Consider the following 24,562-nt stretch of genomic DNA (forward strand, 5'->3'; position numbering starts at 1 on the left):
GGTCTCTGTTCCAAGTGACTTTTGTGGTGACAGAACTGGCCCAAGCTGGATTCTGAGCTCTTTCCTTCAGGCTTTGTTGAATGGAGCACCCCTGGTGGGGTTGGTGTCTCCCTTGCATGCATGCCGCCTCCCCTCCTTTACCTCCCCCCTCTTCCTCCCTTCAGTTTTCTGCCTGGCACTGACAGTTCAGAGAACTATTAACAGTAATGCTATGAAGTTAATTTTCTGTGGTTTGGGTTGGGTCTCAGAGACTCTAAGAGGACGGATTGGGAGTGTGGAGTTAAGATCTATTTCAGTCCCAGATGTGTGTCCTGCCCCCCTTTCCTCTGTTGCTCTGCTGTCTTGTAGAGATCTTTTGCAGGACAAGTATGCTTTTATGGTGCCATCTGTTGAGGTCCAAGCAAACTTCCATAGCTTGGAGCTTGCATCTCTACAAGGCTTGGAAAGATGGAGTCCCCGCTGTGGTATGCGTGGGGACTTTGGGTTTTGTTTCAAATATGTGTTTCAGATCAACTAGTGCACCCTCACTGCTGGTATTGTTGGGGTGGGGAAGGGTTGTTGAGTGAGCTCAGGGTAGATGTCAATATATTTGTTTGGTTGTTTTTTTAAACCTTTTGGATTCTGGTTGACCTAGACCATGGAAACAGCTAAATTATTTTATGTTTGTTGTATGTTTTCTATTTTGGAAAGGTTTGAGAGGTCTTTGGGATCAGAGAAAATGTCTAGCCTTTCATCTTGTTGGTCATGTGACCCCAAAGCCCTGTTTTTATAATACTGACAAGATTCTTTAATTCTTTTTAATATTTGCTAAAATATGTATTCATATTAGTTTGAGGATTTTCTTAATTATTTTGTTTGACTAATGTATTTATTTTATTTGAATTGCTGATCTGATTTGTGGAGTTTTTAAAGTAATAGGTAATTTTCCATATAGGTATATTCATTTGTGTTTCATGGCAGTGTGATTTTGAGGTAACAGAGGTAAAATAAAGAAATTTGGGTAAAGGGGAAAACAGTGTATTAATTTTCCTTTTAAATATGAATTGCTAAAGAGGTGGTAGGTTTGATTTCTGTATAAATAACTTAGATTTGCTCTGTGTTTTAGTTATAGGTTGAATTAGTAGAGGAAAGGGTAAGACATCACTGTTGGGAAAACAATGCCAAATATGAATCCTATTGTGCGTATTACTTTGGTATAGATAGATAACACAGATATTATTAATGTTTTCTCATACTAGATCATTTTAATTTGTTGGATGCAATCTATTTTTAAAATTTGCATTTTAAAAATTTATACCTGAACACAATATAGTTTTAAATCATCACCATCATCATTATGGTCATCATCATTGTGGCTAACAGCCCCAGTAGCAACGTAGCTAACATATAGTGCTTTAAGGTTTGCAGATGCTTTACATACTTGATCTCAATGTAATCCTTGCAGCATTTTTGTGAAGTTGGTGGTAATACCATTTTGAAGATGAAGAAACTCAGAAACCGATAAGGGTCTGGGTTTAAATGGTTAAGTGATTTGCCCCCTCGGGTCACACAGCAAAAGGAGCCTTTAAGGTTTTTCTGACTCCAAATCTAGGGCAACAAACAGCTTCCTAATATTTGTAGAATTATATTTAATGGATTTTTATGTTTGTTAAACAATTTTTAAATTTTTCATATTTATCTAGTAGGCCTTTTTATCCCAAGTAACAAATATTACTGAAAGAAATAAACATTGATGTCTTCAGTTTGGACATGGTAGAGTTAGTCTTACTAGTTAAATTCTTAGAACCACCAACTGTAATTGTAACTGTGCCTATTTGCTTACTCTATCTACCACTAGGTAGTCAGTATCTCAGAGCTCCATTCTCGTTATAGACATGATGATGATGATGATGAAGAAGAAGAAGAAGAAGAATTGCTGTCTCTTCTGAAGTTTTAGCTTCTTTAAGGGTATAAAGTTAATTACTGTATAGAATTTTTAAAAAGTTTCTAAAGATTATCTTTATTTGCTTTTTCAAAAAAATTGATACTATGGTTCTGATTGTTAGAACTCATTAAGAACATGATTCCAGTGGTTTTAGTTTAGTTATTTCCTGGAAACAATTGATAATGATAAGGAAACTTTTCTAGCTACCTCAAATGCCAGACTCTAATTTTAATAGGACTAAAATCTCTTCATCCCCAAGAGAATATAGTAATTCTTTTGGGTTTATTTCTGTGGTCTGTCTGTATAAAGTGGTAGTTTTAATTGTTACTCACATAACTCAGGAGAGAATGACAGACTTATTGATGGTGACACTACTCTTATTTTAATAGAAGCCTGACACTGTTGACTAAATAATGAAAAACAGTTTAATCCATTGTATTAATCCTCTCCATTCTCTGAAGGTTAAATCAGTGTAAAGAGGAAATATTTTATGATCTGTTTTTTTGTCTACAAATTTGATGTGATAGTGCTAACAAATCTCACAGATTTTAAGTTAAATTAAAAAGATTAAATTGCATTCTGTGGTATGTTCAGTATATTAGAACTATTCATATTTAAAAGATCATCTCATTCTAGTATGCCTCACAGACATCTATTTACCTAATTGTGGGGCTGCTCCCAAACTGGTAGTGGTGTTCGTCATAACCTTTGTTGTCCCCTAGTTATATGCTGGTATCTCTAGTACTTAAATCCAGTGTACTTAATAGATGCTTAATTATACCTGTTAAAGTGAAGGGAGTCTTGTATCTATCCCCTTCTTTGCTCTAGATCACATTTCATTGTTGTTGATTTTAGAGACAAATGCATTTAGCCCATTCTGTTAGCTGTGGACATGGATAGGAAAATAGTGGATAGAGAAAATCTACATGTAATTCACAACCTTTTTTCCAAGTGATGTACCAATAATGTTATTTTGGAAAGTAGTGAACTTTCCATTATTGGAATTGTTAGAGCATCACTTCCAGCTCTTCTCAATTCTACCTCTACAAATTTCTTGCATCTGTCCCCTTCTCCACTTTAGATCCTTATTACTTCTTTCTTTTACAAGAATCTGTTTATTGATTTCCTGGCTGTTAGACTCCACCACTCTAGTTCAGATCCTCCTTACCACTTATTTGAACTATTGGAATAATCTTCTAATTGGTCTCTGAACTTTAGATTTCTCCCCTTTCCAATGTCTTCCATATCCCTTTCAAAATGACATTCCTAAAGCCATATGTCTGGTCATGTTCCTACTCAGTACTCTCTGTTACCTCTAGGATTAAACAGAAACTGCTTCATTGGGCTTTTAAAGCCCCTAATAACTTGATTCTCCTTTCCAGCACTGGTTTCCTTCCTATATTTTCTATTGTCCAGTCAAACTAGCCTTCTTGCTATTTCTCACACATGTTCCTCTAGTTTTTCTGTACTTCATGTTTCATCTTCATACTTGGGCACTGACTGTCCTCTATGTAAAGAACTGTTCTTTCTCACCCCCACCTCTTAAAATGTAATTTCCTTTAAAATTTAGCTTAAATTCTACCATGTGTCAGTTCTTTACTGTTTGCCCCGGCTATTGTTCTTCCTCTCTTCCGCTCCTTATCTTCCTATCAGTACCCCCTTCTCCTTTTCCATTCCATGTACCCCTGTTTTCATCCTTTGCAGGAGAGAACTTGGAGTGCCTGATCTCTTCTAACACTTAAGCCCACTCCTTTTTCTAAAGTCATAGGCCTAGGTTCCTCTGGATCCTTGGGAAGATATGGCCACTCACACTGTTTTTGAATGAGCTGGGAGTCACTGTTTGAAATCTTTTTAGTCATATGGAGAACCATTAGGCCTTACCATCTGCACTTCTACTATATCCACTAGCCCACCAAGCCCTACCATTTCTTATCTGCTAGGTCTCTAGGCTTTCCCATTTGCACTGCCACTGGATCCTAAGGACTACCAGATTTTTCCACCTGCCCTGTAGCTGAAGCTCCCCTATTTAGTGCATTAAAAATTTTTTTTATTAATTTATTTTTAGTTTTCAACATTCACTTCCATGAACTTTTGAGTTTTAAATTTTCTTCCTCTCCCTCCCAAAACGGCATGCAATCTGATTAAAGCTCCACTGTTTAGAATGTAAATTCCTTGAGAGCAGCGACTCTTGATTTTTTCTTTGTATCAGCCCTTAAGGTAGTGTTTGGCACATAGTAAACATTTCATTTCATTTATTCATTCATATACTTACATGTGTACGTGTTGTTACCCCTCTTCTATAACATAGAGTTCCCTAAGGTAGGTTTTGAGTTTTGTATCTTAGCTGCAAGCATAGTAGGCACTGAGTAGATGTTTTTGATTGATTTCCAAGGAATGCTGTTGAAGAGATTCTTGTGAGAAATTAGACTAGATGACCCCTGAGGTCTGATATTAGAATTCAGTGTTGTTCATAGCAGCAAAAACCATGGTGTGGCCATCGTCATGATCAGGTGTCCACCAAGGAGAAATGCCCTCGACGTGAATCTTCTAATTGGCACTGAACCATGTGTAGCTGTAATGTTAGCAAGAAGATTTTGGACCAGATACCCAAAGCCAAAACAGGGAAGAAAGTACAGGGCAGGTGGACTACAAATACTTGACAATTTTGCTTAAGGGTCAAGGTTTTGAGAAGGAATTTGAAACAGCACTAATTAGTATTTTTTTTTTTTAGGCAACTGGGGTTAAATGACTTGTCCGGGGTCACCCAGCTAGTAAGTGTCTGAGGCCAGATTTGAACTCTGGTCTTCTGACTCCAGGGCTGGTGCTGTACCATCTAGCTGCTCCTTGTTTTTGTTTTTGTTTTTTGTTTTTTGTTTTTTTTGTTTTTTTTAAATTAAACATTGATGTAGATGTTGAAGTTTTTTCCTTTTGGTTTTTCGTTATTGTATAAGATGGATATAAGGAACTTGAAATTCTAAATCAGTCACTAATTATTGTAGGCAATTGCTGATTACTATGGTAGACTATGGTCACTACTGTAAAGAGCATCATAGTTGTTGAAATGATGAGTGAAAAGTCTTTATAAAAGTAATCTTAGAAATTATAGGAGTTTTCCTCTCTTTCAATAGTTATGCATTTTAATGCAACGCATTTAAAGAAGGGCTGCTTGCTTTTTTTTAAAATTCATTTTCTAGTATTTCTGAGTTAATTTTCTTTTAGAGTTTGCCTTTTTTTCAAGGTTCCACATGGTCCAGACCCAGTTCTTGAAATAGTTCTCTAGAAATGATTTCCTGTGGTTCCAAAAGCTTAAAGAAAAATGAGATTGGCAGGATTGTACAAGCAATATACTTTGTATTTTCTCTAACACGTCTACGTATTCTGAATTTCAGCAAGAGTCCTCCAACCCCAAAACAAAACAATCTTTCTAATTTATAGTCAGTCATGCACCACCAGATGGCGCTCACTATCAATCCAAGTGCTCCCATTTACTCTGTCATTTTATTTTGTTGTGGCTGTTGTCAGAATGGAGGTGGAAAGTACTATTTAAAAAGAAAAATAGTATCAAAAATCCAATTTACAAAAAGAATAGAATAATTGAATCAATGAGGTATAGGGTAAGGATAAAGTAATAAATTATTCCTGAACATGGTTTATTTAGGAATTTAGAAAAAGTAGTCTCAATAAAATTTAACATTAGAAATATAATAATTTTCTAGATTCTCATACAGATTTAATCTCTTTCCCCTCCACCCCCCCGACTATTCTATTTGATTAGACGATATGAGCTAATTTTGATCATAATATTTTACAATGTTATACAGGTTAAATCCTATTGTATCAAACTGAGGAAATGTCCCTTCTTTTGTTCTATGGAAATTTTTTTTGAAAATTTTTTTTAGATCATGTAGAGTCATTTAACCTTTTTGAGCCTTAGATGTTTAAGACTCTACTATATGAAGATTTCTCTTGGTGGAGGGAAGTTCCTATCCTTCATAAAACCCTCAGGTCTTTTAGGTACTGGCATGTAATGACCAAGTAAAACACATATTTATTATTTTTATTACCCATTTTACCAAATTGTGGAGAGGAATGCCCATGGCAATTAAATCACTGATTTTTTGAAATAATCAAGTGATCTTTTTTTAAAAAATTAAATGTATTTGTATACATTAGCCTAGTAGAATGTAGTTTTATCTTCTGTTTAAAAACATTATCGTTTAATGGGTTTTCTATCTTAGCTGGGTTCAAAGCCTCCTACCTCTGTGGACCTGGATAAATCATTTAATCTCTGAGACTCACGTTCCTACTTTTTAAATTGGGAATAATAATTTAGTGTCTACTTCAGTGGGTTGTTATGAGACTCATGTGGTATGTGTAAAGTGTTATGAGAATGTAGTTATTATTTGTCACAGCAGATTGCTGCAGAGAAACCACACGGCACTCTTAGCAAAAGTGCAAAGCTCCAGAGTGGTACCTGAGAAGGATCACGTGGAGTTGGAGGGGCTGTGCTAGCCTTGTGTATAGGAGGCTGCTTCTAATACTTCTGTGTTGCCCAATAAATGTTTAGTAACATAAGTGGATAAGACTTCAGTGTAGTTACTTATAGCTGCTTTAAGCCACACATAGATGTTTAATTTTATAATCATATTATGCATGTTGAGGCTATATAGCAGTTTTTTATTTTTACAGTCACTTTTCAGTTCTATTCCTTTAGACCAGGGGTAGGGAATCTGCAGCCTCAAGACCACATGTGGCCTTCTAGGTCTGTAGGTGTAGACTGAGTCCAGGTTTTACAGAACAAATTTTATTAAGGGGATTTGTTCTGTGAAATTTGGATTCAGTCAAAGGGCAGCACCTGAGGACCTAGAGGGTCACATATGGCCTTGAGGCTGCAGGTTCCCCACCTCTGCTTTAGACTGTTCTTCATTGGATCCTTTCCCTTACTCATCCATCTTACTTCTGGCCTATTTTTCATGCTATAATGCTGGGTTCACATTTATTCCTCATTTTATCTGCCATCCTCCAGAGCTCTTTTTCTACCTGCTCTCTTATTTTCCTTCTTTCCTCATCTCATTTCTCCACTTCCACTTCCATCCCCAGGTCCAGCCAAAGCTGCATATGAATATCTTTTTTTATTTTAATTTTTTATTTATTTTTAATTTAAATACAGACAAAAATCATTTCCTTTTACACAGCACAACTCAAAAAGAAGATTGAATATAAAATCATGTATCTCCATTCATACTGTTTACTTTTTTGAAAAACTATATAGTAAATATTACACATAGTTTTCAAAACTACCTTACTTTTCTGTGCTTCCTTCTGAGTTTTCTTTTGTTCTCTGCTCTACATACATATGAATATCTTCTAAAATTTTTCTTGATTATCCACTTAAAAATTCTCTGCTAGTATTTCCCTGTTGTCATATATTAAATATACATAGTGCTTATTGTATTTACAAAAAGACCTCATGAATATGATTGTAGCTTATCTACTAATATCTTTTGCAGAGGATAAGAGAGAGAAGTTCTACAAAGACCTCAGTAAGACTTTCCATTTATACTTATGAGTCTGATAAATATAAAGACTTACACTTTAATGCTTGGTGAATCAAATGAAAAGCTGTTGATAGGAAAGAAGGTAAAAATTTATGTTGGCAAATATGGTTTATGACTAATAAGTGAAAGACCAAAGAAGCCTTGTGTTTACATTTTTCAAATGTTATATTTAGCAAAAGACATGGAAGCTTCTAGATAACATGAATAAAAAAATCAAAATTATTTAAGAGATAGAAAATGACTGGTTACTGATATGGTAATCATTTCTAAATCTTCTTTCTATATATAATCAGACTACCAACTAATCTGGATGTCTAAAAGTAGAAATCTAGATAAATTTGAAACTAGGAAAAAAGTGAACGGATGATCTGGTGTATAATTGAGGCATCTGCAATGTGATATATTTACAGAAGCTGTTGATGCTGAAAAATGGGAAATGGATAAAGGAACAGACATTAACAGGCTATCACCATTACCTAAGAAAGCTTAACTTATGCAAATTAGTTGTTGTAACAGGAGACCAAAATAGTGGAAAACTGTCTCAGCTGGGAAACACTTGGTATCCTCGCCAAACCAAAAGAGGTGGAAAGCCTAGGTCAACATTGATTTTTAGTATTAGCTCATTTGTAAGATCATAGAAAGGAGGGTCTTGAAAGATTATAAGCAGTATCACCTTATCAGACAGTTGAGGACCTAAGTAGAGGGAGGGATGAGCAAGTTTGCAGTAATCTTAGTGAGAGATCTAATTTGAACAAAACCATCTGGAGAACATTTAAGAATAAAACTGGAAGAAAACCTATGAATAATGGAAACGATCTGTAAAGATTTTTATAATAAACTCACCATCAGTGGGAGTGAAGCAACCATGTGTGCAACATGATAGTTGCATATGTGCTGTATGAAGAAGTGGAAAATAAATATGGGAAGAGGACCAAGCATAGAAGAAGTACATATAGAAAGTGATAGGATTTTGAGGGAAATGAAGAATGAATTTTCAAAGTATCTGAAGGAATAGAGGATACCAGAGACTAGGGGAAAATCTCAGACTTGATTACCCCAAATAGGAGACTCAAAGAGTGTTAACAACTACTGTTCCTATCTCTTCAAACATCTTTGAAAATAATCTATTCACAGATATGTTTTTAATGAAGATTTGAGAAGGCAGCAGTGAAGTTTTTGAAAATGATACAGTAGATCACATCTTTATAGTGATACAGTTGACTGAAAGGTTCAAGGAATTAAAGATCCTATTATACTTATTATTGCTTTGAAAAAACATTTATTTGGTAGGTGTAAGATTAGTTTAAATAACCTCTCACACATATTTGGTAATGCATATCTTTGAGAAAAGGAACAGAATCTTAGGGACTGACTCTTAAATGCCATCTATGGAAAAGGCAGCAAGAAAAGATGAAGAGTAATTCTTTACTAAAGGGACTTAGGGAGTTAACTCTCTTACAAAAAGAGTCTATGAAGGACAAGAGTTAGACTGAAGTTGAGAAAGACTGAAAAGATATTTTGAGAGAACTGTGTGGAGAATTCCTGAGAGAAATGAATTGTTAGACTATGGTTTTGTTACTTTAGAGAGGAGTCATCATTTATCATTGGTTAGAGGAGATTCTGGCTGTGACTTTTCACATATCGGATACATTGTTGAAGCATTAAATTTATATATTTTATTATTTGTTACTATTAAATTACCCAACAACATTGATGTTTGGCACTATACAAATATAGTTTAAGACTGGGAAGTGAAGTTTGTGGGGAAAGTGGCTTTTCTCTCTTTTTTTAAATGAACTGAGAATAAGGCTTGAAACTTATTAGTTGAGTTTCTATGTTTGTGGGAATTTATAAGGAAATTCAGGTCATACTTACTAAATTGCCTTTGAATGCTGTGTGAGAGAGTTAATAAAGTAACAGACTAAGTGGCAAGTTGACAGATGGGAGTTTGGTGTGTTTGTCCGTAAGAGCATCTGAGAGGTAGGTATATCTTCATATCCTGTGTTTCATACCTGCACAGGAATTGATGCATTTGAGTGTGACATAAAACTTGTTATGCATAGGGTTTTATGTCTTTTCCATGTGGAGTGTGGCATGAAACCCTTTCATCTTGAAAATGTTCCCATAAAGGCTTTTTTTTTTCTTCTTCCAAATAAGGTACTAGGATAAAGTCCATGGAGGAGTGTTATAGTGGGTATTTCTTTTTGTGTATTATTTCCCCTAAGGATCCACTGTGGTCCTTTGAACTTGAAAATTCTGTGTTTATGAAAAGCAAGTTGATGAAAAATGCCAGTTTTCCAGAGTATGATGAATTTGAATGGAAGATTTCTGGAGCTAGCCATCAGTATGTACATATGTCACTATCATTCAAGATTCCTTGAAATATTACCTATGAAGAGAGACTTATTACTATAAAGTGAATCATAAAGCAGAGACACATACATGCTAGGCAGAAGTGTTTGTCACTGTCATGGTTTGGCAGGCATTGTTGGATTGTGATTTGTTGAGATTGCAGAAATGTCTGTTTATCTATCTATCTATGTATCTATTTATATCTATCATCTAATAAATAGGCCAGTGTTCATCAAATTGAAGCAAATTGTACCCATCTTCATATTTTTATTCTCAATTTACTTTTAAAACATCTAATCATCCCTGTGGAGATGTTAAAACCCACTTTGTATTCTGTTCTCCAAGATAAAAAGGTAAACACAAGTATGGTGGATCCCTTTTTCTTGTCAATGAGTATCATTTTGTTGATAATGTTATGAAGTTAATTGTCAGTTAAATCTTTAGGTTAAGAGTAGGATTGTCTGCACAACTATAATCTCCCGACTTGTTAGTAATTGGGGGATTTAAAATATGTAATTGTCTTAATCTTCTGCTGGTTAGAGCTGACATTTCTTGAGTATATTCTACACCAGAAGTGAAGGTTTGATATAAGTAGGGGTAGACTCTTAGTTGAAAGAGATCTTTGTTGTAGTCCATATTTTTACATCTGCAGTAGGTACCCATTTTTTTTTACATCAATGAAATCAAAAGTACCATCTGTTAAGTAGTTCAGTAAAAACATTTCGTTAAGGTTGTATTTACTATAGGGGCTTTTAAAAAATATGCCTACCACAGACTCCGGTTTTAGTAGGGACATTGAAGGACTCATTGTGTAAATCTTGGAATGAAAATGTAATTTTTGAATTTTGAAGATTTTAACATCCTATTCAGTTAATTAATGCCCAATAACTTTTTTTTTTGCAAAGGTTTTAAATTCCTTTACATTATTGCTCTTGATTCCTGAAACAGTTCTCTTTATACTGAGTGATTTTTAATATACTAAAGAAAGATAATGCTACATTATTAAAGTTGATGTTGTTTTATGTCATCATATAGTGATAGCAAATTTCTTTCACTATGTATATTCACCTTGTCAATAGGTGCAGTATATTAGACAATCAGAACATGAAATCAATTACTTCTTAATTTTTAAAGGGCAATCTTTTGTCCTTTATGGTTCATATAAAGGCTTTTTTCAGAGTTAGGAAATATTTTGTGAGCATTTTGAATGATCAAACAAGTTCAGATTCTAGTGATGCTTCATCTTTTAACCTCCATGACATAATTGATGAAGCATTTTGAAACATGGAAAACAGCATGTTAGCACTCTTCTTCTAATCAGTATTGTGATGAATTTATTGAAGTTTATAAAGCTATGAAGGAAGCTTTGGTACTTAGTGGTGTCTCCACATGTCATCCTTTCGTCACCATACAGAAAAACATGAATTTGAGAGAGAATTATTCAGTGACAAACTAGGTCATACTGAAACATAGGGTAGTTACTTTAAAATATCAAGGAGTTTCCTTTACTCATTTTTCACTGATTACCTCTCATTGTTATGAGTAGAACATTTCACATTAAAATTTTTTTTGACAAAACTACCTGTCCATTATTTTGCTGAAGAAATGGGAACTTTTTTGGAAGTTAAAAATAATTGTGCCCTTGTATCTCTTTGGCTCCCATACCTATACTTAAATTTCCATCTTCCTTTTCTTTTCTTTTTACTTAGTGTTGCTTTTCTAAGTGGAACTATTTCTTATGAAAGATCTGGAGAGATTATGACAATCGAAAAGAAGATTAAAAAGGGTTCAATATAAATTCATGCAGATTTCTAGTCTAAAACAGTAAGTATAGAGTTTTCCTAGAGTTATTCAACGTACCCAAATTTGACGAAAATATTTAGTGTTCTCTAATTCTTTTTTTTTTTTTGAAGTTAGCCCTGGCATTGAGCTCCATGTTCAGGGGCTTTTTGGCAGCAAATGTATAATTCAGGATGCTGACATGACAGGTAGATAGCTTCATGATTCTTTGTAATCTCACATACTCATTCGAATAGTAAGCACCAGGCTTACTGCTGAACACCAAGGACACAAAAATGAAAATGAAGTAGTTGTTGGCTTCAGAAAGCTTACATTATATTTGGGGCAAACAATATGTACACAAATTAGTAAATAGAAAATACAACCAAAGTAATTTGGAATAGGGAATGAACTAGCAACTGGAGAGGATTGGCATAGTATGAGAACTGATTCTTGAAGGAAACTAGGAATTCCAAGGTAAGGTAAGGAGGGAATGTGTTGCAAGTATGGGAGACATAGCCTTTGTAAAGAGAAGGATGGAATGTCATGAACCGCGAACAGCAAGTAAATAGGTCACTTTGGCTGTCGGGTATAGGGGGTGTGAAGGCAACTTCTATGTAATAAGTCTGAGAAGATTGATGTGAATAGGATAAATTGTGGAGCCAGATCGTGTTGAGCTTTAATGTTAGATGAATTTGTATTTTATCCCAGAGACAAGAGGAGCCACTGGAGCTTCCTGAGTAGGGAGAGTGTGATGTGGTCAGTGCTGTGTTTTAGGATTGTTTTGGCACTCAAGCAGTGGTAGGGGAATGTAATTAATGCATCTGCCTCAGTAAATTTGGTTGTGCCTTTTTAGGAAGCAAAGAAGGGACACTCAGAAAGTGTTCAGTAGTAGTTCAAAGTGTTCAAAGTAGTTCAGTAGAAAAAATTATGTTTATTGAAGCCAATGATTTAGTCATTCAGGAATTAGTCTTCACATAATTGACTATTATGTGCTCACCATAGTTCTAGACTCTGTAGAGCATATAGCAGGAAAAGTCAGTTACTTAACAGAAAGAACTTTTAATCTAATTAAACAATATTAGCACACATAAGAAAAAGGGCTATAGTTAACTTTTCCCCCACAAGGTAGTATAGGCAGTTCTTGATGTTAGCCAGTTAGTTTGAGCAGTAAGTCTTCTTCGAATATGGTACTTTGATTCTGTGATCTCATCAATAGGGGTATTTTCTCCAATAACATGGATTTCATTACATTCATGATATCCATTCTGTGTAACTCTTGTGCATGTACTTCTGTAAATCTTGGCAAGGGTGGGATGATCTCATGTGGTAGAGAGTTTATAGTTCTCTTGACATTGAATACCATTTAAACATGCAGACTGTTTGTTTAGCCACATGACCAACTCACTTCTTTTCATTTTATAGTTCTTTGACATCCTTTATGGTTCTTTTGTTATGCAGTTCATAGTTGGTAATATGTTTTAGTGGTAATATGTTTTAGTGTATTCATACCCGACTGTGCACCTTTCAATTGCCTTTTATTTAGGTAACGCAAAACTTTTTATTGTTTAAAAGCTATGTTTTCAGGGACAATCTGGGCGGTCACTAAAAGCACTGTTAGATCTTTCAATGCTTTACCAGTAAGGAGTAGTGTTCTGTCTGTGCTTCTGTATGATTACATACAGAAGTATGAAATATCATACTCTTGGGAAGATTAAAGTTTTAGGCCATCAAAGTGGGAATCGAGAAGTATATGGTGGGATATGATTAGGCTATACTGTATTTCCAGTGAAAGATTATGAAGGGAAAGTTGAGTAATGGATGTAATCAGAGAGATGTTTGACCAGATTGAGGATAATAAACAGTCCCATCCTTTGTTGGTGTAGTGTGGAGTGTTGGATTTTGAATCAGGAAGACCTGAGTTAAAATTCTGCCTCACACTTAATAGCTTTGTGATCCTGGGTAAGTCATTTCTTACTTCACTTTTTTTATCAATAAAATGGGGGAATGATAATATCACTGATCTCACAGGGTTGTTTTAAGGATCAAATAAGGTAATATACAAATTTAGTGCAGCTGTCATCTGTTAAAACTTTAGATACTAAAACTTAAAGTTACGGTAAGACTTTTGGGACACCTCATATATAAAGTGCTTTGCAAACCTTTAAATAGGATGTAAATTTAGCTATGAAGCATAAAGAGTTAAAAAAAGGAGTGGCTCCAGTGGATTTGTAGATAGCCCCTGATAGAGGGTGATAATGGAGAAGGGCTGTACAGATTGAGACGTGTGAGTGAATTGTGAGCTGCATCAAATGAGGAAGGAACTATATCAGTGAGATTGTTGTTGTTTATTCATTCAATTGTGCCTGACTCTTTGTGACCCCATGGACTGTAAGATGCCAGACCCTTCTGTCCTCCACTATTTCCTGAAGTCCTCTCCGAGTTCATGTTCATTGTTTCCATGACACTTTCTATCCATCTCTTCCTCTGCCATCCCAGTCTCATTTTGCCTTCAGTCTTTCCCACCATCTTTTCTAATGAGTACTGTCTTCTCATTATGAGACCAAAATATTTAAATTTCAGCTTCAGTATTTGTCCTTCCAGTGAATAGTTTGAATCAGTTTCTTTAAGTATTGGCTGATTTGATCTCCTTGCTGTCCAAGGGATTCGCAGAAGTCTTCTTTAGCACCACAGTTTGAAAGTGTCGATTCTGCAATGCTCAGTTTCCCTTATAGTTCATCTCTCTCAGCTGTATGTTACTCCTAGAAAACCAAAACTTTGGCTCTACAGATGTTTCTCAGCAAGATGATGTCTCTGCTTTTTGGTATGCTGTCCACATTTGTCATAGCTTTCCTTCCAAGGAGTGTTTTTTTTTTTTTTATTTCATGGCTATAATTGCCATCTGAAGTGATTTTTGAGCCCAAGAATATAAAATCTGACACTGCTTCCATTTTTTTCTCCCTCTTATTTGCCAGGAAGTGATGGGACCAGTTGCTGTGATCTTAGTTTTTTTAAATGTTAAACTTCAAGTCAACTTTTACACTCTCCTCTTTCACCATCATCAAGAGGCTTCTTAATTTTTCTTCACTTTTTGCCATCAGAGTGGTACTGTCTGTATATCTGAGATTGCATAGATTTGTATTACTGTCATGTTGGAATGGTTTGCTTTGGATTCGAACAGATACCATTTTTGAGATTGTACCCCAGTACTGCTTTCTTCACACTTTTATTGATTATGTAACTTAAATAAGGTGACAGTATATAGCCTTGTCATACTCTTTTCCCAATCTTAAGCCAGTAAGTTGTTCCATGTTTGGTTCTAATGTTCCATGTTGCTTCTTGACCCATATGTAAGTTCTCAGGAGGCAAGTAAGACTAGCTGGTTCTTTAATCTCTTTGAGGACTTGATGCATTTTGTTGTGATATTCACAGTCAAAGGCTTTAGTGTAGTTAACAAAGCAGAAGTAGATGTTTTTCTGGAACTACCCTGCTTTCTCCATAATCCAGTGAATGTTGGCAATTTGGTTTCTAGTTCCTCTGACTTTGAAAACCAACCTGCACTTCTAGTATTTCTCAGTTCACATCTTGCTGAAGCCTAGCTTGCAGAATCTTAAGCACAACCTTGCTGGTATGTGAAATGCAACTGTTTGGTAGTTTGAACATTTTTTGGCATTGCCCTTTTTAGGATTGGAATATACACTGATCCTTTCTAATCCAGTGGCCACTATTCAGTTTTCCAAATTTGCTGGCATATTGCGTGCCAACACTTTAACAGCATCATCTTTTAGGATTTTAAATGGCTCAGCTGGAATACCCTCATCTCCACTAGCCTTATTGTTAGTAATGCTTTCCAAGAGCCATTTCATTCTCCAGGATATTTGGCTCAAGATCAGTAACCACACCATTGTAGTTATTGGTGATGGTAAGACCTTTCTTGTATAGTTCTTCCTGTGTAACCTCACTGCCTCTTCTTAATCTCTTCTACTTCTGTTAAGTCCCTACCATTTTTGTCTTATGTTATGCCCATTTTTACATGAAATGTTATCTTGATATCTCTAATTTTCTTGAAGAAATCTCTTGTCTTTTCCATTTTATTCTTTTCTTCTATTTCTTTGCATTGCTCATTTAAGAAAAACTTATCTCTCTTTACTTTTCTCTGGAATTCTGCATTCAGTTGGGTGTATCTTTCCCTTTCTCCTTTTTGCTTTTCCTTTTTTTTTTTTTGAATGATATTTTGTTTTTTCCCTATTGCATGTAATAACAAATTTTGACATTCATTTTTAAACAGTTTTGAGTTTTAAATTCTCTTCCTCCCTTCCTGAGATGGTTGCTTTTCTTCTTTTCTCAGCTATTTGTAAAGCTTAACCAGAAACCATTTTGCTTTCTTGCTCTTCTTTTTCTTTGGGATGTTGTTGTTGCTGCCTCTTATACACTATTACAAACCTGTCCATAATTCTTCAGGCACTCCTATCTACCAGATCTCATCCCTTAAATCTATTCGTCATTTCCACTTTATATTCATAAGGGTTGTTATTTAGGTCATACCTATTATGTTCTGATGGAATTCTCTACTTTCTTCAATTTAAGTATGAATTTTGCAATAAGAAACTCATTATATGAGCCACAGTCAGTTCCAAGTCTTGTTTTAACTGGCTGTATAGAACTTTTCCACCTTTGGCTGCATAGTATATAATCAGTCTGATTTTGATGTTGACTATCTGGTGATGTCTCTGTACAGAGTCACCTTTAGGGTTGTTGAAAAAGAGTGTTTGCTATGACCAGCAAGTTATCTTGACAAAACTCTATTAGTCCCTGCCCTGTTTCATTTTGTATTTCAAGGCCAAACTTGCCTATTACTCCAGTTATCTTTTGATTTCCGGCTTTAGCATTCTGATCCCTTATGATGAGTGTGACATTTTTTTTTTTTTTTGATGTTATTTTTAGAAGGTGTTGTAGGTCTTCAAAGAACTGATCAACTTTGGTCTTTTTGGCAGTAGTGGTTGGAGCATAGATTTGTATTACTGTCATGTTGGAATGGTTTCCTTTGGATTCGAACAGATACCATTTTTGAGATTGTACCCCAGTACTGCTTTCTTCACACTTTTATTGATTATGCTTTCCAAGAGCCATTTCATTCTCCAGGATATTTGGCTCAAGATCAGTAACCACACCATTGTAGTTATTGGTGATGGTAAGACCTTTCTTGTATAGTTCTTCCTGTGTAATCTTACCGCCTCTTCTTAATCTGTTGAGGGCTACTCCATTTCTTCTAAGGGATTTTTGCCTGTAGTAGTATATGTAATGATTGCCTGAATTAAGTTTACCCATTTCCATCTGTTTAAGTTCACTGATACCCAAGATGTTGTTTAATCTTTCTGTCTCCTGTTTGACCACATCCATGTTACCTTGGTTCATAGATATTACATTCCATGTTCCTATGCAATATTGATCTTTAACATCATTGGATTTTTCTTTTATCATCAGACATATTCTCAGCTGAGCTTCGTTTCGGATTTGGCCCAGCCGCTTAATTTTTTTCTGGAGCTACTTATTTATTTATTTTTAAGACAATTGGGGGTAAGTGACTTGCCCAGGGTCACACAGCTAGTAGGTGTCAAGTGTTTGGTCTGAAGCCGGATTTGAACTCAGGTCCTCCTGACTTCAGGGCCATTGATGTATCCACTGCACCACCTAGCTGCCTCTGGAACCACTTATAATTGTCCTCTGCTCTTTCCCAGTAATATGGTGGACATCTTCCAACCTGAGGGGCTCATCTTCCAGTGTCATATCTTTTATGATTTTAATACTACCCATGGGGTTTTCTTAGTAAAGATAGTGGAGTGGTTTGCCATTCCCTTCTCCAGTGGATCACCTTTTGTCAGAACTCTTCACTATGTCTGGTCCATCTTAGGTAACCTTACATTGACTTATGCAAGCCCCTCCTCCATGACAAAACAGTGATCCAGTCAGTGAGATTACAGGCTTTGGAATGAAGGTCATAGAATCTAAAAGTTAAATAGAGTTGTAGAAGTCTTCTCCTCCACCCCAGTGTAGGATTTCATCCTGTGCCCCTTACAGAAATCTTTTATATTTATCTCTTATTTCACATATGCTTTCCCACAGTTTCTAGTGTTGGCCCATAGCAGTTCCCATTTGAATTTCTGTACTAACCTCCTGATTTATCTCTTCAGTCTATCTTCCTTCTGCAGGTAAGGGTATGATTCCCTATGTGGACAAGAGGGAGAGGAGGGAGGGAGAGAAGGAGAAAAGGAAGGAAGGAAGGAGCTGCCTTGCCCAACTGGAACTAGCCACTTGGGTCATCAGTGGGACAGCCCCTCCTACTCACAGATTGTTCATTCTCGAAGAGGACTGTGACATCAGAAAGGTGATGTCATGACTTGAAAGTGAATTGGATTTAAGTGAGGCAGGGCATACCCTTACCTGCTGGTGCTTTACCCAAAGGAATATAAGTTTTGGTCCCTGAAACCTCAAATATATCTTGGGATTTGTGAGCTAGATGTCTTTTTTAAGGACTATACCTTAAACCTGAATCACTATGGCTCTCATTGATTGGACAACAATAGGTCCTAGTCCCAGCTTCACTTGGTCGTTGTTTGGGCTCTGTTTCTGTTTTTGCCAAAAACCCTGGGGGTCTTCACCCCTCCCAGATTGATTTTTTTTTTTTAGACTAGGTAGAAGAAGTCATTCTTTGCCTTATTTCTTACTAGCCTTAACCACTGAATGAGCATTGCCTCAGACAAACTGAGACCTGGGAAAGACCTTAGCTTAAAAAGGCCAAGTTCTCCCACTGCATCTGGAGCCTTCTCTGGTTTTCCTGATCTGTATCTTGCTACCAGACCCAAATGGCTCCTGAGGAGAGACTGAGGCTAGTGACTTTGCATAGGCTTGCCTCACCTCACTTGCAAGTCATGACATCACCTTCCTGATATCATGGGCCTCTTTAAGAATGAAGGACAACAACAACATCAGCAGACACAGTAGCAAACAGCGCCTTCCTTTCAATCCATCATCCATACTAGTACCGTATTAATTTTCATGAGATGCTAAACTTTGCTTGCTCTCTCTGATCTCCCGTTTACCTATAAAGATAAAATCCAAATAAGCTTTATGTGGCCCCAGACATGGGCATATCCTCCATTTAGTTAACTCTTGATCATCAGTTCAAAATAGGATACAGAGTATCTAAACTCTAATGTTGACGTGTATTATGAACTGTTTATTTTTTTCTTATAGCTATTTTACTTCCTAATTATGTTTTACTTAGACTGTTTAAATTGATTTTCCCACTTTAAAGCACGTACCTACTGATCTTAGGGGGAGTTGGTCCAGAAATATGGTATATGACCATCAAAATCGAGATTGGGCTTTGAAATTTGCCAGGGATAATTCAGAATGGGTAATCAAGAACGAACAGTATGTTTGTAACCTCTTGAGGCTGCCTGATTCACTACTTTATTGCTAATATAATTTAACCATTTCTCTGTTGTTAGTAAAGAGAGGGGGAATGGATATAAGAGAAGTTCATGAGATAGACTAGAGAAGACATATTAACTGATTAAATATGTGTAGTGAAGGAGAGTGTGTAGTTGAAGGATACTCTGAGGTTACAAACTTGAATGACTAGAAGAATGGTAATGCTGTTACCAGAAATAGGGAAGTTTAGAAGAGATATGCATTTTTGGATGTAAGATAACATATTCTCTTTGGAAGTGATGAGTTTGAGTTGCAATGGAACATCCTATTTGAAGTGTGCAATAGGCAGTTGGTAATGTGAGACCTGGCCCAGGAGAGAGGCCACATCTCAATTTGGAGATCTGGCAGTCATTACCATAGAGATGGTAATTGAACCCATGAGAACTGTTGAGAGAGAGACAGAGAGAGAACAGAACAGAAATTTGGGAGTATATCCATAGTTAGGTACTACAGTTTAGGTAGAGCTTTAGGAAGTAGAAGCCACTAGTAGGTATCTAAATAATATCCATTTGTCTCTTGATAGACAAAACTACATCTTTCATTCAAGTATAGAAATTATTTCTTAGAATCTTGGCTCACAGAGTAGAAATGCTTCTTTGAGCTCTAGTCCAGCACCTCAATTTATCAATGAGGAATTTTAAACCTGACAAGGTTAAGTGACTTGTTCAATATCACACAGCTAGGTGGTGACATAACTGATAATAGAGTTCAGTCTCACAACTCTGACTCTGGGCCATTTTCCACTTTGCAACTTGTATTTTTTCTGGATAAATGAAACTTTTGTCCTCTGTAGTTAAGGAGCTATTTTATTTGAGGCAAATCTGCTCTCAAAAAGCTGTATTGACAGTTAGAGGTATTGTGTTTCAAATAAAAATTTTAAATGTCAGTTTTTTTTATTAGGACAGAACTGTAGTATTTGTAAACAGTTTTATTTCACTTACCCAGTCTTGAAATACCTGTTTACTGACTTTTCAAATTTTAGCTAGGGTAGTGGATAGTGAACTGTTATGTTAGATAGTTTAAGATGACTTTTTTTTTTTTAAAGATGGAGTCCATTTATTAATGTCGTTTGCCAAAGTCTTCTTGTTCCTTATTGGTAGCCTTTTTTTTTTTTTAAGACAATTGGGGTTCAGTGACTTGCCCAGGATCACACAGCTAGTGAGTGTCAAATGTTTGGTTGGAGGCTGGATTTGAACTCAGGTCCTCCTGACTTCAGAGCTGGTGCTCTATCCACTGCGCCACCTAGCTGCCCCTATTAATAGTCTTTTAAAAATTTTCCCCTGCTTAATAGTATTTTTTTTCCTAATTACATGTAAAGACAGTTTTCAGCATTCACTTTTGTAAGATTTTGAGCTCCAAATTTTCTTCTTACTCCTTCCTCCTCTCCCCCTCTCCAAGATGGCAAGCAATCTGATATAGGCTATACATGTACAATCATATTAAACATGATTCCATATTATTCATGTTGTAAAAGAAGAATCAGAACATAAGGGAAAAGTCATGAGAAAGAAGAAAACAAACAAAAAAAGAGAAAATAGTATTCTCTGATCTGCATTCAGATTCCATATTCTTTCTCATCTTGAGTCTTTTGTATTCATAAAATGACACTAATTAAACTATCCATCTGGAAGGAGGGCTACACATGAGCACATTGCCTCCGCAAGCACTAACCTTAAGGAAGTGAAGATAAAATAATAATTTTTTCCTATTTTTTCCCCCTTTTTTAAAGCTGCAAACTGACCAAATATCTTTTAAAAGTTTCAGCTTTTAGGAAAAATCTAATACATTAAATACATTTTAAATCAATATTGTTTTCTTTAAGAACTTATATTAAGACTCACTTCTCAAAAAGTTGAGAGGAAATACTTTTCTAGAATAAGACTAATCAGATATTAGGAAATCAATGTGTTTTAGTTGACCAACCATATGAAAGAAGAAGCTTTGTTCAATTTAGAAAATAAGTAGTTTAAACTTCAATTAATATAAGACCTGTGATAGCAAAATGTTCTAAATGTTTACACCATTTGTTGGGATTTCTTTTAGCACTATATAACTGTATTTAATCAGAATTTTAGATCTCTTGTTAGGGGAAATGCCATGAGGTTTCTGGTTTAAATGAGATGGACAAAAAGTTTCACCCATGAATTGGTTTTAAAATGGTAGACAGTTTTAGCTAATGTTGACAGGAAAAAAATCAGAAAATCATTTAGATCTCTGAAAAAGAGTTTGTAATCTTTTTAGTATTAGCTAAAGCATTTTTCTTAACATGTTTAAAATATATGTTTGTAATTTCTACTTACTTATACTGGAATTATATTGAAAATCAAACTTTATAAAATATAGAAATAATAAATCCTTTTTTTTTTTTCCTTTTTTCTGATTTAGGTCCACGATGGGCTTCCTGGAATATTGGCGTATTTATTTGCATTCGATGTGCTGGAATTCACAGAAATCTTGGTGTTCATATATCCAGGGTCAAGTCAGTCAACCTTGATCAGTGGACACCAGAACAAATACAGGTAAAGTTTACTTATGATGAAATTTAATGTGACTTATAAAATATTGATTATAAAAATATTTGTGTAAAATATTTCTGAGATATACATAGCACCTGAGAACTAACATTAAAAGGTATAACTGAAAGATGTATCTATGTCCTTTTGAAGGTACTTCTTCTTGGCCTAAGATCTACATACATAAATAGAGATAGTAGGATTTTGATAATTTTTCTCTGTTATATTTTACTAAAGTTAGAAAAAAGTGATAACAAAAATAATCAATTCACCTCCTTGGCTTTTTGTAAGAAATCTCTCTTAGAAGAAATATTTTGTAAAACTCATATGTAAAGAAATGCTGTTTTTGCATCTGAATTTTCCTTATCTCCTTTTTTTCTGAACCAGACAAAATGCTACATCTCATTCAAGTTCATAATCAAAGATAATATCTATCTGTTTTAATTTGGTGAATTCTGGCTCTACTTAAAATTTTTGAGCCCGCCTCGATGGAAGGATGACTTGATGTCTTGTTGATTCAAGGATGAACATTTCCAATTTTAATAACCTTGGTATACTCTTTTATCATCTTTTATTGCTTTGCAAGAAAACATTTTGTTTTGTCTTTAAAAATGTAAACAGTTGCAATACTTCAGATCAATAAAGATTTATATTATAGCATACCTGCTGTGTGCATTGCATTACCTGAAGGTGCTATTTGTTTTTAAAAGTTGGGGGAAAAATTAAGAATCTATATAAGTTGGTTATTTCTGCTTGATTAGCATCGGCATAACTACAGAAAGACATTTTAAACCTGGGATAATTAATACAAATGACATGGTCAAATTATGCACATTTTAATCTTGGATTTATCTTGAGGTACATGGAGATTTTGGGGGAAAGGTAGACAAAATAACTTCTTATTTGCTTTGTGTTCTTGTAAACTTCTTAACTCTCTGAAGTTTGTTTCTTTCATTTCACTGAAATAGCTTTTAAAGTTCACTGGTAATCTCCTCATTTTCAAGGCCTGTGACCTTTCTCTGTATTTATTTCTCCATATGTTTTTTCTTTATGTCTTTTGCTGTTTGTCCTTCTCTGGTCCTCAAAGTTCATTCCTTAGCCTTCTATTTTTTACCTTGTGTTTCCACCTTGGAGACTTCATGTGTTCTCATGACTTCAACTTTGATCTGTGTATATGTTATTTCTAAATCTAAATCACTACGCTGAGATTCATTTCAGAGTCTTTACCTGCCTCCTGGGCTTCTTCAGTTTTGTTTTACATTGATTACGTTGATCTTGAGATGACTGCAAGATACTCACGTCATCATCTCACCAAACTGTCCTCCCCTACGTCTATGAGTATTTCCTAATTTTCAAAATCACTCTGTGTCAAAACTGTAGTCATTTGACTAAGACCTCTTCATTATCTTAGTCCTGTTGTATCCTTTAATCATCAAATCCTGTCAATTTTTCTTTTGTAATGTTTCCATCTTACTGCTACGACCCTTATCTTGACCCTTAGTATCTTATTCTCCAGCTTTCTGCAGTAGCTTCCTAGATGGCCTACTGGTTTCTGGTTTACTTCCTTTGAGACCATACCAGATTTGCCGTTAGACTGTGAGCTCCTTAAGAGCAGAGGTTTGGGTTTTTTGTCTGTTTGTTTGTTTGTTTGTTTTGCTTTCTTTGTATCTTCAAGTCCTTAGCATAGTTCCTGTCACATAGTAGCAAGTTAATAAATGCTTGTTGACCTTACCAGACAAGAATTCAGTTCAATTCAGTAAAAATCTATCAAGCACCTACTAGATGCCATAGGCACTGCTGCTAGGCTCTGAGGATACAAATAAGAAAAAGAAAGTCCCTGCCCTCAGAGAGCTTGCAGTTGAGTGGAAGAAGATAGCATACAAAAGGAAGCCAGGAAGAATATGATGGGTGGGGTTTTGAGAAGGACACCAGAGCATCAGATGATCCTTTAATCATATGATTTTTCTGCTTAGAAACCTTACATTGCTTCCTCATTTTATGTAAAGTCCAAACTCCTGAGCTTATAATTTAAAACCATTCACATTGTTTTCTTAATATACTTTTCCAACCTTATCTCCAACATGAACTCTTTACTCCACAGACTGGTCTATGCAAGGTCTTCCGCTCATGATCTTTTATTATTCTCCCTTGGGGCGCTCTCAATGCCAAATAAATTATAACCTTCCAGCAATTCTGTTAGTCTGTCATCCATAACCCAAATGCTCTGAGGCTGCTCAAATTCCAGGTTGTCATTGGCTGTTTATTAGATTGAACATTTCTATTGTGATACAGGGAAAGACACTTTCTAGAGTTCTTTGTCTAGTAAAGTGTTCTGTGATGCATATTCTCAGTCTATAGCATATGACTATAAAGACACTTTTTAAAAAGAGAATCATACCAGATCTTATACATCCAAATAAACCATCCCCTTTAAGGTAGCTATTTTGGTAGAATTATGCACCTATTCCAATGATTCTGCCATGGTACATCATCTTTTAAAATCACCCTCCTATGGTCACTCCTTCATTCCTCATAAGCTACATGTAAAGTTATTGACATTATATAGTCAAATGACCTCAAATGAGGTTACTCAGCTGCATCACTCACTTTCCTCACTAGAAGTAGCTCTGAATTACTTTTATTAGTTATTTCCAAAATTCAAATCCTCTCATAAAAGATGAAAGTGACCCTAACAGAAGATATTTAGAAACAGGTTCAGGAGGCAGTTCCAAAAGAAGAGCTCCAGAAATTTTTGAGCGCTGACTCCTTAGGTGAAAATGAGTTAGTTGGTCCTAGTAATGAGAATTTTTTTGTTTAAAAGCATGTGAATTATTTTTATCATTTGCAATTAGATGACTTAGTTGACAGAAATACTGTCATCTCTTTCAAAGAACCAGAAAGAAATTGGAACTCAGAAATTAATATTAAAGTCAGTCACAGAA

At 35.4% G+C, this 24,562-nt stretch overlaps 1 protein-coding gene across 3 annotated transcripts in view; it reads left to right on the forward strand.

Moving 5' to 3' along the window:
* Nucleotides 1-24,562, forward strand: part of SMAP1 (small ArfGAP 1) — a 213,232-nt gene that overhangs the window by 56,357 nt on the left and 132,313 nt on the right. For 2 of the 3 annotated variants that reach the window (XM_027852936.1, XM_027852937.1), the window contains exon 2: nt 21,493-21,626. In XM_027852936.1, coding sequence (XP_027708737.1) covers nt 21,493-21,626 — 134 coding nt within the window. Of the gene's footprint in view, nt 1-21,492; nt 21,627-24,562 lie in introns of those variants that run through there. The other variant, XM_027852938.1, reaches the window with a different exon arrangement.

The sequence above is a fragment of the Vombatus ursinus genome, unplaced genomic scaffold (genome assembly GCF_900497805.2).
Source record: "Vombatus ursinus unplaced genomic scaffold, bare-nosed wombat genome assembly UNPS02009835.1, whole genome shotgun sequence".
In the NCBI taxonomy this organism is placed as follows: Eukaryota; Metazoa; Chordata; class Mammalia; order Diprotodontia; family Vombatidae; genus Vombatus; species Vombatus ursinus.